This window comes from Myotis lucifugus, unplaced genomic scaffold (genome assembly GCF_000147115.1).
Source record: "Myotis lucifugus unplaced genomic scaffold, Myoluc2.0 scaffold_28, whole genome shotgun sequence".
Taxonomy (NCBI): domain Eukaryota; kingdom Metazoa; phylum Chordata; class Mammalia; order Chiroptera; family Vespertilionidae; genus Myotis; species Myotis lucifugus.
In genome coordinates this window covers 9,454,302-9,470,689 of record NW_005871076.1, presented here as the reverse complement: position 1 = coordinate 9,470,689, position 16,388 = coordinate 9,454,302, and the positions used below count along the sequence as shown (strand labels likewise).

At 44.7% G+C, this 16,388-nt stretch overlaps 1 protein-coding gene across 1 annotated transcript; it reads left to right on the top strand.

Moving 5' to 3' along the window:
- Positions 1-4,644: 4,644 nt before the first annotated feature.
- On the top strand, positions 4,645-14,680 carry TXNDC15 (thioredoxin domain containing 15). The gene is made up of 5 exons (XM_006086574.3): positions 4,645-4,937; positions 7,546-8,036; positions 9,974-10,137; positions 11,991-12,121; positions 13,962-14,680. Exons 1-5 carry the CDS (start codon positions 4,709-4,711, stop codon positions 14,156-14,158), a joined length of 1,212 nt encoding a protein of 403 aa, XP_006086636.2. The 5' UTR covers positions 4,645-4,708; the 3' UTR covers positions 14,159-14,680.
- The last annotated feature ends 1,708 nt before the right edge of the window (positions 14,681-16,388 follow it).

The following is a 16,388-nucleotide window of genomic DNA, read 5'->3' as shown; positions in this document are numbered from 1 at the left end:
GGCTATCCAAATAAGATATTGCAGGTTTTCTTGGACTACTTGGTCTGGGGAAATCATCTGTTGTGTCATAACACAAACAGTCCTATGGAGCGATCCACGTGGTTGGGAACTGAGCCCTTCTGCCAACAGTCAGCATCAACTTGCCATCTTGGAAGCAGATCTTTTAGCCCCAGTTAAGCTTTCAAATGACTGTAGCCCTAGCCAACATCTTGATTGCAATCTCATGAGAGATCGTGAGCCAGAACCACCAGCTAAGTCCCTCCTGAATTCCTAACCTACATAAGTGATGGTGAGAAAAATAAATCATTATTACTGTTTCCAGAAACAAAGTTGGTGGGTAATTTGTTCTGCAACAGTACATAATTAATAACACTGATTATAATGATTGTTAGGTTAAGCTAAATACTCACAAGCCTAAGAAATAGTCAAGTAATGAAATTTCCCTTTAAAAATAATATTAAGAGTCAACAATACAGACAAACATTAGCAAGTATTATTTTGAACTAAGTTCCCCTGGTCTTTTCATCACACAAGCCTGGCAAAATACTAACTCTGGGCTAATTTGGCTCCCATTGACTCTAAATGGTAAAGCCATGGGCTGCTAAATGCTATTGGAGAAAAATGCTTACCTGTACCATTTGTTACTATAAATTGCTATGTGACTACAGCTGGATCCCCAACACTACCAGGAAGTTCTTTTGTATTCTTAGCTTCCATGCCATTCTTCATTTAGGTTCTTTCAGATTTCTACTCTCCACTTGCCTTAGATACTTGAGTACTACCCCAGGCTCGCTCTCAGCAGACCACCTTTCTTCTTCACAGAGAAAATTGCTTACCTGCATCCATCCTTTCCTATTCCAACGGAGGAGATATTTCTCTGTCTCAAGTTTTTCCCCCTCTGGATCTCTTTCTCCACTTCTCAGAGGTTATCCTTTCTCCTGTATCTTAAACCTCTCCCAATAGGATTCTCTCACTAGCCTTTAAATAAAATTAATTTATTTAAATCTAATATTTATTTACACAAGCTATTATAAAAGTATTGATTAACAGTGTGATATCACTTGAAATGAGTTACTGACAGTATACCATAATATAAAAAAAGTCTTGCCCTGGCCAGATAGTTCAGTTGGATAGAGCATCGTCCTGATATGCCAAGGTTGCAGGTTCAATCTCTGGTTAGGGCACATACAAGAGTCAATGGGGGGAGGGGTATACTGAATTATTGAAGGAGCTCAGGATAATCTTTTGTTATAACTACAAAGAATACCCAGTATTGATGAAATAATAATGAGTGCATTGGGTCAAGTGAAGTTCATCAAAATATAACATTAAAATTATAAGAATGGGAAAGGAGCTTGGAATAAAACTCTATGAATATATGCCCAAAGTACTGGCTTATTAAATTAATAGAAATATTCTCTTAAGATTCATACAAAATAAAATGAAATTATCTATTCTATTAAAAATCACCCAAAACTTAGTGGCTTAAAACAACACATGTCGGTGGGGGTAAGAGGGAGAGATCAACCAAAGCACTTGTATGCATGCATATAGCCCAGTGGTTCTCAACCTTCTGGCCCTTTAAATACAGTTCCTCATGTTGTGACCCAACCATAAAATTATTTTCGTTGCTACTTCATAACTGTAATGTTGCTACTGTTATGAATCGTAATGTAACTATCTGGTATGCAGGATGGTCTTAGGCGACCCCTGTGAAAGGGTCGTTCGACCGCCAAAGGGGTCGCGACCCACAGGTTGAGAACCGCTGATATAGCCTAACCAATGAACACAGACACCAGGGGGGTGAGGGCATGAGGGGGGGGGTGTGGGGGAGCAATGAGGAGATAAGGACACTTATGTAATACCTTAATCAATAAAGGGAAAAAAACCCAACACATGCCCTGGCCAGTTTGTCTCAGTGGTTGGAATGTCAGCCCACAGACCAAAGGGTCACGGGTTCAGGGCATGTGTAGGAAGCTACCAATGGATGTGTCTCTCTCACATCCATGCCTCTCTCCCTCTTTCTACACCCCCGTTTTCCACTCTCTCTAAAAATCAATGAGGAAATATCCACAGACGAAGAATAAAAAAAAAGGACAAATTAAACGGAGTGCACATGTGTAGTTGTGCATAACAATTCCAATAGTTATCAGATTCTTGTATGAACAATCCCAGGTCCTGTGGTGTTGGTGCATAGATTTCATTTCAGCCAAAGGAAGAGGATGATGTCAACTCTACTCCCCCCGCCCCCCAAATCCCACAAAAATAAAATCAGTTTCAAGACAAGCTTGAATGCAATTTTCTCATAAAAAATAAGTGCATCTGCCACCTGGTGGTGAGACAGTCAAATGTGCATTCTATCCTGTTGGCTGCATTTACTGAGTAGTCATTAAACAACAATTCCAACACTGAAAGTGTTTGTCTCTCCAAACAATCAACCAAAGCACACAGGTGGGGGAAGGACATAATAAAAAGGAAGGAGTCGTAACGATAGGGCATCCATGATGGAGTGTCCAGATGAGTCAAATTAGCCCCCTTTTCATTAATCCTAACCCCCCTTAATCCTCTGTCCTTTTAGCTTTTCGTGCACCTTCCAACTGGGTGTAGAGGAGGGTGCAGGGAGAGAATAAGTTAAAGAAGGAAAAGTCTGTTATTACCTGTACACTGTTGGGGGTGAGGGAGGTAGTCAAATGATGGCTGTAGTGATCAATTCTAGAACTGTGGGCTCCATTGTCTCAGATACTCCTGGACCTGCTTGAGAATTTATTGTAGCAAAACCATGGCAGCCTATTTAGAATATAATGATCACCCATGGGGTCAGATTGATGATGCATCTTTCTGGTCTAACAACCTGTGATGGGCACAAGGGGACTATGGTTACTCCACTAGAATCCAAATAGTGACAGCTACCATTTTGAAGTGCTTACTGTGCATCAGGAACTGTGCGCATCACGTTACATCTCATTTAATCCACAGAACTCTGTAATTTCATCCCCATTTTACAGATGAAGAAAGTGAACTTGGAGAAAAGTTACATACCTGACCGGCCATATACTTTTATAAACGTTGGAGATGGAATTCACCACATGGCCAAAAGCCCAGGTTCCTTTTAACGTTGCTATATTTACCAATGCCTTGATGGAAAAATCTTTGAAACCTATTTCTATTTTTTCAGACCCTCTTAAAGTAAGTTTGAAAGGTGCACTCTCCACATTGACTTAGCACTAGTGGCTGCTCAAAACTTGCTGTATTCTTTTTTTAGGAGACCCTCCCCTCTAACTGCTGACAAGGGTCACCGGATCTATCCCCCCGACAATATTCTTAGCTCCCCCACTCTGTGACTTAGCTCTGGAATGCACACACCTGCTCCTCAGTTGCACCCCTCCCCTTCCCATCCCTCTTGCTTCATTCTAGGCCCCGGCTGTATGCTCCAGGGGGCGTCCCCTCCTCCAGGACCCAGCCCGCGAGCACACCCACAGCATCAGAGCAGGGACCACATCACCCCCTACGTCATCTTGTTTTCCAGGTACCGTCTCGGTGCTGAGTCTCTCCCTTTCACTCTATCCGATCTCAGAGATCTCCCGGCTCCGCTTTCTCCCGCCTCCCTAATCTACCACCAGTGCCTTTCCTAGGACCCTCCTGTACCTCTCCTCCTTCTATTTTAATGTATAAAATAAGCGGTCTGCCATTCCCGGAGCATTTTCTTAATCTGCTGAGATTTTTGCTTCCCAGCAATTATTGTCAATTTGGCTCAAATAAACTCAGAAAAGTTCTCCACAGGTTCGGACTTGTGTTTTTTTAAAATTTTTATTTATTTATTTTTAAAATATATTTTATTGGTTTTTTTACAGAGAGGAAGGGAGAGGGATAGAGAGTTAGAAACATCGATGGGAGAGAAACATGATCAGCTGCCTCCCGCACACTCCCCACTGGGGATGTGCCCGCAACCAAGGTACATGCCCTTGACCGGAATCGAACCCGGGACCCTTGAGTCCGCAGGCCGACGCTCTATCCATTGAGCCAAACCGGTTAGGGCTTTTTTAATTTTTAAAATATATTTCTTTATTGATTTAAGAGAGGAAGGAAGAGATAGAAACACCAATGATGAGAATCATTGATTGGCTGCCTTCTGCACACCCCCCACCGGGGACCAAGCCCGCAGCCGGGACATGTGCCCTTGGCCGGAATCGAACCCAGGACCTTTCAGTCCGCAGGCCGACGCTCTATCCACTGCGCCAAACTGGCTAGGGCTCGGATGCTTTTTACTCCACAAAACCAACCCAAACCTCCTGCCCCGAGCAGACAGGGAGAGGCAGGACGATCAGATGCACCAGATAAAACTGCGGGGCGTCCGTCACTTGTGCATCTCGGTGTGCGTCTCACAGTGAAAACATACTGGCTGTTTCTGTGAGACGCCAATGTAGCGGGGCATCCTGTATTCACCCACCACCGGAGGCGGTGACGGGCTAGGGCGGGGGCTCGGGGCGGCATCTGGAAGGAGAAGGCACTGCCCCGTGCAGGGTGTGCAGCCCGCGGCCAGGTGCCCCCGCGCCGGGGAAGAAAGAGGGCACGGCCTCTGCGGGAACCCCGCCCAGAATGCGGGGGTCAGGGAAGTTCAAGGCAACCTGGCACATCTGGTGCTTGGCTCCTGAAGACCCTGAAACCACCGCGCAGGCAACCAGCCAGAGGCAAGCCGCCCGGCACCAAGATGGCGCCCGCGGCGGCTGCCCGCTTCCAAGATGGCGGCGCGCCGCGCCTGCGCTCCCTGCCGGTCCATCCGCGGTTTCCCTCCGGCGGGGAGCACAACTCCCGTAGCCGAACGCCGGTTGCCCCTCGGCCTGGGCGGTGGTCCGGGCCGCCGCCCCGCGACATGTGGCTCCCAGGCTGGTGGCAGGTTCTGCTGTGGGTGCTGGGGCCTCCCGCCTGCGGCCAGGAAGGTGAGTGTGGGCCGGGGCCGGAGCCGGGGCGGGAGGCTGCGGCCGCCCGGGCGACGGTCTCACCTGCGCGAAGGCCCGCAAGGCGCGCCTCTCCCGGCCTCTTGCCCGCTCTGCTCCCCGCGATGTCCCGCCCTCCGCCCCCCGTGATCCCGGCTCGGGGTCCGCGGTGGGAGGGACGGCGGAGCGGGAGCCCGGCCGTGTCCGGCCACAGCAGCGCCCTCAGCGGAGGGCTGTGGTAGGGAGTGGCCGTGTCCCGGCGTCTACCGGGCACTCGGTTACTGTGGTGGGCACTTCGTTGTCACCGCTAAGGATGACGACGAGCAGCCGGCATTCGTGCTGCCCTCATAGGCGCCGGGGGTGTGTGTGAAGCCCTTCCCCCGCATCTCCCTCCGACCCTGTGGGGGAGGTTCCGTTCGCACCTTCATTTTACAGACAGAGGCGCTGAGCTCGAGCGGCCAGGTCCTCCGCCTGCGTGTGCACCTGTGGGAAATGGCAGGGCCCGTCTGACTCGCGCAGCCCTCGCTTCGTGGGGCGCCGTCTCGCCCAGGTGCCTGCATGCGGGCAGGTGACGGGAACACGGGGACCCCGGGTCACCCGCTGCCGGCAGGGCTGCTCTCGGGGCTCCCCGGGGGGGCTGGTCCGGGTGGAGGCCTTCCTCTCAGTGCGGTGGAGTTTGTCCTTTACGCGGCTTTGCCTGCTCATTCCCAACACCAACAGGTAGGTCTCTCCTTTCCCTGGGCATCGAGGTCCAGGCAGGGCAGCCGCCTGGCCGATCAGGGAGGAGGCTGAGCAATAGAGAACCACCGTCATGAAAGCACCTACTGTGTGCCCGGTGCTGTGCTTAGGGCCCCGTGAGCATCATCTCACTTCACCTGTAAATGCGTGTGGAGTAGATGTTATCGTCACTGTGTTATAAACGAGTAAGCCGAGACTCGGCTTCAATAAGACTTTTTCCAAAGGCGGTCGGAGCTGAGGAGCCAGGACTGAAGCCCGGGTGGGCCCGACGTCACCGTCCCATCTCGGTGCCACCCTCCGTCCCTGCACTTACCCGCCGGCCTCCAGGGGGACAGCATGTGCCGGGTACCCCGCGGTCTCCCAGATCGTCCCCAGGCCTTCTCCATCCCGCCCTGCGCCTTGAGTAGCTGCCCCGTATGGAGTGACGGTGGTCTCTCCGCCTTCTGGCTTCCTTTGGGTTAGAATGAGGGGAGGGAGGGGTCGGGGTGTTGATTCTCGTAGCTCCCTCCCACAGTGGCTGTCACAGGTTGGCTGTGTCCCTCCACTGGACACAGCTTTGGAAAGTCTGCCCTTGCTGTTTCAAGGTTCTGTGACTGTTTCACCTCTGGCCTGTTTTGTTGTTGTTAATCCTCACCTGAGGATATTTTCCCATTGATTTTTAGAGGGAATGAAAGGGATGGGGAGAGACAGAGAGAAACAGATGAGAGAGAGACACATGGATTGGTTGCCTTCCCACATGCGCCCTCACCGGCCAGGGATCAAGCCTGCAACCGAGTGCATGCCCTTGATGAGAATTGAACCCTGGACCCTTCAGCCTGCAGGCTGAGGCTCTATCCACTGAACCAGCAGTTCTCAACCTGTGGGTCGCGACCCCTGAAAATACATCCTGCATATCAGATATTTACATTACGATTCATAACAGTAGCAAAATTACAGTTATGAAGTAGCAACGAAAATCATTTTATGGTTGGGGGTCACCACAACATGAGGAACTGTATTAAAGGGTCTCGGCATTAGGAAGGTTGAGAACCACTGCCTTAGAAGCTCCCAGACCCCTCCCCAGCTCCGTAGCTAATTGGTCGTTCATAACCTGGTGGCATGCTGGTGGCTTGGCAGAGTTCATTACGCAGCTGGTGACTCCCCAGCTGCATGGTGAGCTTGTGCGAGTGCAGCTAGGCTCATTTGTTTCCCCTAGTCCGTGCCTAGCACAGAGTCTGGCAGCTGTTGTTGAGGTAATGAAAGTTGGAGAGCAGAAGTCTTGTTACAGAGGTGCGTGCAGATTGCTAAATGGACATATAAGACTGCCCAGGACTCTCCATATCTGAGTATTTTGCTCAAGCCCTACCTAGTGGCTCCAAAGTGGGAGGAGAGTTCTCCTTTTCTCCCTGCTGCTGCTCCTGCACTTGTGGGTGCTCTGAGACCTGGCTCCACTGCTTGCTAGCTATGAGCCCTTGGGCATTGTGCTGAACCACTCTGTGCCTCAGTTGGTCATCTCTTAAGTGGGGGTAATAACCCTTGCCCTGCCTATCTCACATAACTGTCATAATATGTGCAAAGATGCTTTACCATAGTAGCATCTTCCATAAATCCATTATTAAAGTTTTTTGCTTATAATTCACATGGCAAGCAGCCATTTTTGCTTGAAGCTATGTATTTATCTACTTATTTGTTTGGCATTCCTTAATCTAGTACCTTCTTGAGACCTTCTTCATGACCTGGAGAATGGTGGGGCCCTCTGATAGTTTAATGGGAAGTGGGAAGGATAGCTTTTTTCTCTGTAGGGGAAAATTTCATATTTGGGGAGAACTGTAATTCTTTGGGGTTCATTTTTTTGGACGTCAAATGTGACTGTGAACATGCTGGCATGTTTTAGTTGCAGAGGAAAGTGGTCACATATGGTCAGGGGAGGAGCAGCCAGCCCCTGCTCTCCAGATGGGGACTGTGTACATGAGTGAAGAGGAGCCTTCACATGGCCCAGTGGTCCTGGACACGTCAGCTGAAGAAGCCGATGCAGTGCTGGGGCTGGACACCGAGGGCAACCACATGGTGATGCTGTCTGTGATTCCTGGGGAAGCCGAAGACAAACTGAGCTCAGAGCCCAGCAGTGGCACCTGTAGGGCTGGAAGGAAGGAAGACTCACCATGCCACCTCCCGGAGAGCCTCTTTTCTCTGGACAGTGCTGGAGCCAACATCCCAGATAGAGAAGAGGAGGATTACACGGAGCCAGAAGCAGTGGAAGCTGACCCGGCCCCCACTGAGGACTCCAATCACACTGATAGCCAGAAATCCCCTAAGGTCAACTGTGAGGAGAGAAATGTCACCGGGCTAGAAAATTTCACCCTGAAAATTTTAAATATGTCACAGGTAAGAAACAATGACTTAGTACGTTTCTCCTTTTTGGCACATCTATTTTTTATTTTATTTTTATTTTTTGCACATCGATTTTTTGATTCAAGACTTTATCAACTTTCAGATGGTAATTTTGATACTAAGTGTGCAGTGGCAGCATCAGTGAGAATGGATATAACTAGTGTCCATTATGCTTTTGGGCAATGTCAACCTAATCATCCTTGGAGTAGTCTCACCACCAATTACCATGATAAAAATCCCAGTAGACATCAGAATCATAACAGAAGCCGCTTAAAAAGTCTGAATTGTAGCCTGGCCAGTGTGGCTCAGTGGTTGAGCGTCAACCATGAGCCAGGAGGTCAGGGTTCGATTCCCGGTCAGGGCACATGCCTGGGTTGTAGGCTTGATCCCCAGGAGGTAGCTAGCTGATCAATGTTTCTCTCTCATCGATATTTCTATCTCCCTCTCCCTCTCCCTTCTCTCTCTCTCTTAAAAAAAAAATCTGAATTATAAAAAATAATCTGAATTGTTAAAATTGTAATTTAGCATTGTTTAGATTAGTGGTGCCCCTGGGAAATATGTTATATTGAGGAAAGTTTTTTCCTCCAAAGAGTATGAATCCAGTATTTACTCTTGAGTGACTGCTGAAACAATTGTCCCAAACCCAGCCATGTTTTTCCAGCTAGTTAGATAAATAGTGATTCCAAAGAAAATACTGGAATAAAGCCTGATAACTTTCTGTGGGATAGTTTCTATAGGATGGCTTTATGTCAGATGGCAGCATGAATGCGGAGAAGTCTGAGCTCTGAAAGCTGTGATTACTTCTTTTTGTTGTTGTTTTTATTTTATTTTATTTTTAAATATATTTTATTGATTTTTTTACAGAGAGGAAGGGAGAGAGATAGAGAGTTAGAAACATCGATGAGAGGGAAACATCAACCAGCTGCCTCCTGCACATCTCCTGGGGATGTGCCCGCAACCCAGGTACATGCCCTTGACCGGAATCAAACCTGGGACCTTTCAGTCCGCAGGCTGACGCTCTATCCACTGAGCCAAACCGGTTTCGGCTTTTTTGTTGTTTTTAATCCTCACCTAGGGATATTTTTTCCATTGATTTTTAGAGTGAATGGAAGGGATGGGGGAGAGATAGAACATTGATACGAGAGTGATACATCAACTGGTTGCCTCTTGCATGCACCCCAACCTGGGCCAGGGATCAAGCCTGCAACTAGAGTACATGCCCTTGATCGGAATCAAACCCACAACCCTTTCGTCTGCAGGCCAAAGCTCTAACCAGTGAGACAAACAGCTAGGGCTGTTATTGCCTCTTTTAAATGAGGGCATGTATGATATGTTGAACACACGTAGCCCCTCCAAGTGCAGGCTCAGTGCTGGCCTCACACCCGCCCCTCAGTGCCTGGTAAACACCGTGCCTGAGCTCTGTGGGACTTGTCTCATAGGTGTCACACGCACGACCAGGAGAGAGCAGTTTTAAACAGTCAGAGTTAGGGTGGTGGCAGAGATGGTGCACTTTTGACTTGAACTAACCTTTGGCCAAATACATTGATACAACTGCTCAGTACAGACTGGGATCTGCTGGGATGATAGTTTGGGTCTGAGATCACAATGCCAGTAGAGTGTATGAGATGCCCAATCAAAGGTTAGGACAGTGGCCTATACCCTGTGAGTACCTAGTATTTGAATGGCTAAATTATGAAAATTGCTCTATAGTAATGTTGAGAAAGCTTAAAGGAAAGTGTGTAACTTGTTATTTGATAGTACTTTTCTGCTGATTGATGAATGCTTATGATTCAAAATCCAAAAGGTTTTAAGGGGATATACTACAGTTTTCCTCTTCCCCCTCCCCCTACCTCCTTTTCCTGCTTCTTGGGTATCCTTTCAGAAAAATGTACATTTACTGCTGACTTTAACACTTGTTTCTTTTACCGTAGGACCTTATGGATTTTCTGAACCCCAATGGTAGTGACTGCACGCTAGTCCTGTTTTATACCCCTTGGTGCCGATTTTCTGCCAGCTTGGCCCCTCATTTTAATTCTCTGCCCCGGGCATTTCCAGCTCTTCATTTTTTGGCCCTGGATGCATCTCAGCATAGCAGGTATCTTCCCTTCGTTGGGTTTCCATGTTTCTGTCTCATCCCAAATCATCCTTTGGCAATTGTTTGGAGGTGATAATTAAGTGAAATGCAGAGGAGGTAGGCATGAGCTTTTTAGAGGGATTGAAGGAAGGGAAAGGCAAGTGTGAGTGAGGAGTGAGGAATGTCGACTGACTGAGGTAATTGATGGCTCACTGAATGGAGGTCCCTTTTGAGGAAGGACAGCTCTCTGTGTGGTGGCAGTGCAGGGGCCGGAGGATTTCCTGGCCAGAATGAATTAGCAAAATTAGTCACAAGTAAGATCTTCCTTTGTGACTTTCATCTGCAGTTTAGGTCCCCACCCTGACAGCCTGACAGCCTAACTCTTGGCACCCCCATACTTAGAATTTCTTTTCCTTTTCTCCCTTTCCCTCTTACATTTATTTTTGCCTGAATATGCCTTAGTAGACATTCAATGAATTAATTCAATAATTAGTTTAGCCCTTTAAAATGATATTTAACATTGTTTTATTTTTTAATGTTCAGTTGGTGTCTTTTTTAAATGTTCAATAAGTTACTGAGAACATTGTTCAGATAGTATATATATCCCCTAAGTGCTATGACTATGCTTGGGTTATAAACTGCATGCTCCTCATCCTCTAAATCAGATGTTCCTTAGCAGGTCACAAGAAAGTGTTGTGTGTGAAAGAATTTGGAAAGGCTGGATGATGGTCAAGTTGGTGTAAAACTGAAGTTGAGTAAAACTTAATTTGTGCTCCATTGAGTTTTGGTGTAGGTAAGGTAACTGCCAGTGTTTCCCTGAAACTGTTTATGAAGAAAGAAATTGCCCAGCAAATTAGTAATTCTCACAAGGGCTTCAGGGAAATATCAAAGTGGCCTAGCCTAAGAGAACAGATTGATGGGAAGGACAGTCCAGGTCAACGTCCAGCTTTGACCGGGCCCTTCACTGCCTCCAGGCTGGCAGGGCTGGCTCTAGCACCTGCTCAGTACTCTTTGGTTTTAGGTCTGGTACCATGATCCCTATCCCCCTGCAGGCTTTTGTCATCTGCTTTGTTCCTTCATTTCCATGCATCCTTCTCAGTGTCTGATATGGTGTCTTAATTATGAAGAATAAAGGATACTTGTTTTTAATATATGGCAGTGTGGGACATGAGTTTGTCTCATATATTAATATTTAAGTTAAAGCATGTTTACAAAAGAAAAAATCCTGATTATCCAATATTACTAATGGGGGAAACTGAAGTTTAAAGAGGTTTAGTAGTCTGCAGGTTACACAGATTACTTGGTTCACTGACAGAACTGAGCCTTGAACCCAGAATGTCTTGATTCGGAGCTCTTACCATTGTTCTGTATTGTGTAAAGGTGAAACAAAACCACGCAGGTCATGTTACTTCCCAAGCACCCTGCCCTAATTGTGAACTTCCTGGTGTGTTTGTTAGATCATTGATTCCTTTGTGCCAACTTTCCCAAACTAATTGTTTATCATAAGTTGGATCCTTATGAGAGATGGAGGTGGGCATTCTGGAGAGTGTGAAATGTCTTCTGTCAAGTAAATTGACGCAGTGTGTTTTTGTCAGTGAGTTAGAACTTTTTGATCTGGCAATTAGGAACTCACATAGTGGAGTGATTGTGTCACGTGTAGTTCCATATTGTAATAGCAAGCACCTCAGCAGAACAGAAATGCCCCCAACCGTGACCCATAAGGAAGGTGGTCAGAAACAACTACAAGTCTGGAGTTTGAACATCAGAAACCTCCACACAAGACCGATCCTATCTCATTTATTGCCATCCATTCTCATGTGGTAACTGTGTGAGAAAGCCCACTGTTAATTCAGGTTTCTGCCTTTTTCTTGTAGCCTTTCCACCAGGTTTGGCACTGTAGCTGTTCCTAACATCTTGTTATTTCAAGGAGCTAAACCAATGGCTAGATTTAATCATACAGACCGAACATTAGAAACACTCAAAATCTTCATTTTTAACCAGACAGGTATGTAAAAATAATAAGCTGTAGAAGACATTTTATGGCTGGGGGTATGTGCCTTCTTTGGGTTCCGATCTGCTACCATCCTTAAGTGAAGGATTCAAGATTGCTTTGAGATGTAAAACTTCTAATAAACTTGTATGTGCCTGTTAAATATCTCTCAATCAGTAACAAGCATAACATGAATAGGTAATTTTAATATGATTAAATATATCTTTTTTTTTTTTTTTTTTTAAAGGACAGCCCTAGCCGGTTTGGCTCAGTGGATAAGAGCGTTGGCCTGTGGACTGAAGAGTCCCGGGTTTGATTCCAGTCAAGGGCATATGCCCTGGTTGCGGGCTCGATCCCCAGTAGGGGGCGTGCAGGAAGCAGCTGATCATTGATTCTCTCTCATTGATATTTCTATCTCTCCCTCTCCCTTCCTCTCTGAAATCAATAACAATAGGACAACTTTATTGAGATAGAATTCACATATCATACACCTGTAGATTCCTTTTTAAATTCATTTTTCATTTGAGTGTAATATTTACACAAAAATATGCATCAGTCAGTAGTGAACTGGGTGATGAATTTTCACAAAGTGAACACCTTGGGTAACAGTACTCAGATCCAGAAAGAGAGTATCCCCAGCCCCGCTTCGGCACCACTGCTCCTGCCCTCCCTGTGGATAACCACCATCTTGACTCTGAACACCACAGGCTGCTATTACCTGTTGTTGAATTTTATATTAGTGGAGACAGAGTCTAGATTGTTTGTATCTGGCTTATTTCACTCACTTTTTACTAGTAAAAATTTTTTTTTTTTATTGATTTCAGAGAGGAAGGGAGATTGAAATATCAATGAGAGAGAATCACTGATTAGCTGCCTCCTGTATGCCCCCCACTGGGGATCGAGCCTGCAACCCGGGTATGTGCCCTTGACCAGAATCCAACCCGGGACCCTTCAGTCTGTGCAGGCTGACGCTCTATCCACTGAGCAAAACCGGCTAGGGCTTCACTCACTTTTATATCTATGGGATTCATCTGCACTGTTGTGTATGGTTATGTTTTTTGTTGCTGTGTAGTATTCCATTTATTAATCCATTTGCGAATGCTATTTTAATTCCTTAATATTTGCAAAACCAGATGGCCCTGTATATTGAAGAAATTTCCTTCATTGGAAAAGTCTATTCCTCAAAAGCTTTAACATCTCAATAATGAGCATCCATCATCTTCTTGAAGTATATTCCCTGAAAATAAATACAAATTATAACATACCTTCCATATATATTAAGTTGTATGTAATTACTTATATCTAACACCAAATAACAAAGAGCCGAGTGACCTCATAGGAGAAGAAGGCCTGTTACCAGATGGTTAGCTATTTCAAGTCTTGTCATTCAGATTGATATGGAGAAAGGGAGCTATTTTATTCAGTGCTCCTAGAAAACCTAGGATACCAATGAAATCGGTAATCACCGATCCCAGTTGTTATTTGCGCTAACAATTCTTTTGGTAAATTTATTTAGAAGCATTTTGAATTTTGCATTACTTAACCTGTGAAAACCTTCTTTAGACTCCTGAGAGTAGCTTTACTAGTTACTTGTTGGACTTTGGTTTCAAAAGCCCTGATGAGCTCACAGAAATTCTAGTGTTTTAGCTTGGAACAGCGGCATGGATTCCTGTTCCTATGATGTGGTAGGGAGAAAGGCAAGTGACAAATTATACCGACAGGTGAAACCCATCCCAGATATATTACCAGTGGTGTTTAAGGCTGCATGTCATTTGCATACCATGCAAAATACTTCAGAAAGATCTGTAGCGGGTATGTTTTCTATCTAATTTGAAATAATTGTTTTCTCTCGCAGGTATAGAAGCCAAGAAAAATGTGGTGGTAACTCAAGCTGACCAAATAGGCCCTCTTCCCAGCACTTCGATAAAAAGTGTGGACTGGTTGCTTGTATTTTCCTTATTCTTTTTAATTAGCTTTATTATGTATGCTACTATTCGAACTGAGAGCATTCGGTGGCTAATTCCAGGACAAGAGCAGGAACATGTGGAGTAGAGATGGACTGAAGGAAGTTGGAAAGAGGAATTTCAATCCTTCATTTCAGAAATTAATGCTGCAATTTCATACACCTCCAGTGAAGAGTTGATTTACAACTTCAAAGAATCATGCATTTGTTGAACTGTTAAATGTGTAAAAAAATTTATAAACTGGTGTTTTAACTAGTATTGCAATAAGCAACTATAAAAATACTCAGTAGAATTCACCATTCTTGTTTTTACTATTTGAACATAATTCAGTATTTTAAGGAAATAATCCAGTTTGAAATGTGAAGATGTATTTTGGTGGAATAATGAGTAGAATGACAATCTGCTTACTATATGGAAGGCAGAAATAGGACTTTCAGATTAGAAAACTCTTGATTTCTTATATGTCTAAGAGGTTGGTTTTCTGTTCATTTGCAGTTTCTCTCTCAGACTTTAAGCAGGAAAGTATTGTTACAGAAAGAATAAACTAGAATTGATAAGTATAACCTTATAAGTAGCAACTAATGGGAAAATAAGAGTCAAATATCCTGTTGTTTGTGACCTCTAATTTCACTAAAAGAATTTTAAGTGGCTTAAGAAGTTTTTTCTGGGTAAGGCAGCTATTAGGAGAAAGTCAATGTTATTATCATAACTGAAGCTTCTTTAGTAACAGTTCTGTGCTAAAGCGTAACTTAATTTTAGTCATAGTTATCTAACCAGCATGCATTAATTGAACCTTAAAATGTTAGCACTGTGCTAGGTTTAGTGAGAGCCAAAAGAAATATAAAACACTATTCTTGCCCACAAGTTTATTCTAGTCTAGTTTTCGGACACATATAGAAAACAGGTAACATGTCATTTATACAAACTTTTTGAAAAGCTGTTTTCAAAAGGTCCCTTAAATTCAGATATGACAACTGATCACATGATGATACATTACTTTTATACTGATGGTTTGTATTTTATTTACTTAATAAAAAATATTTTTATTGATTTTAGAGAGGAAGGGAGAGGCAGAGAGAGAGACATTCAACATCAATGATGAGAGGGAACCATCGATTGGCTGCCTCCTGCACACCCCACACTGGGGATCGAGCTAGCATGTGCCCTGACTGGGAATTGAACCCTGACCTCCTGGTTCATCGATTGATGATCAACCACCTAGCTACACTGGCCTGGTGATTATTAGTGTTTTAGAGAGTTCATCTCATAAGGCACCCTAAATTTTATGGAAATAGAACCTTTTAGATGAATCTTCTCAGCATTATATAGGATATTTTAAAACTTTACGTCATGTTGTGGACATCTATGGCTGGGTTAGTCACTGGCAGGAGGGAACTGTGGCTCAGAACAGTACCATTATTATTTCCACTTTACAAATGAGCAAACCCAGACACAGCGAGGTTTAACAACTCATCCAGGTTACACACACAGTAAGTTGATGAAGCTGGGATTTGAACTTTCATATGTATGTTTCTACACTTAAAATATAGGGGATAAACCTCTAGTAATTCCATTTCTCGTAATAACCAACACTTGAATATTACTGTGTGTGTGCCAGGTACTGTTTTACATATAGTTTCATTTATCTGAACAATAGCCTTATGAGATTGGCACTACTGTTTAGTATCCTCATTTTACAGAAGAGAAAATGAGGCCCCAAGTAACTTGGCTCTTGGTCATGTAGCTCCCAGCTACAGACTTAATTATATGTGGGGTGCAGCTTCAGACTTAATCATATGTGGGATGGTACCCTGCCCCACCTCTGTGCCATGGCCTAAGCCAGTGACGGAGTGTCAGCATTTTGAAAAACCCTAACTTAACTCTGGTGCCGTGTCACATATAGAAATTTTTTGATATTTGCAACCATAGTAAAACAAAGACTTATATTTTTGATATTTATTTTATATATTTAAATGCCATTTAACAAAGAAAAATCAACCAAAAAAATGAGTTCGCGTGTCACCTCTGACACGTGTGTCATAGGTTCGCCATCACTGGCCTAAGCGATCATGGTATGCCCTCTAGTCTTCCTGTTGTGTGTTTCCCACAGCTAGTCATAGCTAAAATTTAGTACTTTGTGGGTTCTTTCCCCCCCTTAACAAATGGTATTTCACTGTTGCTAATAGTTTTCCTAACCATGGCTCTATAGTAGGCCTTTCAGTAGATTTGGCAGTGGTTTCCCAACCTATCTGTTGCTGGATTTATGGTTGTATGTGGTCTCATTTTCTCAGATTCCCAGAGTGGAATTCTACTAAAGA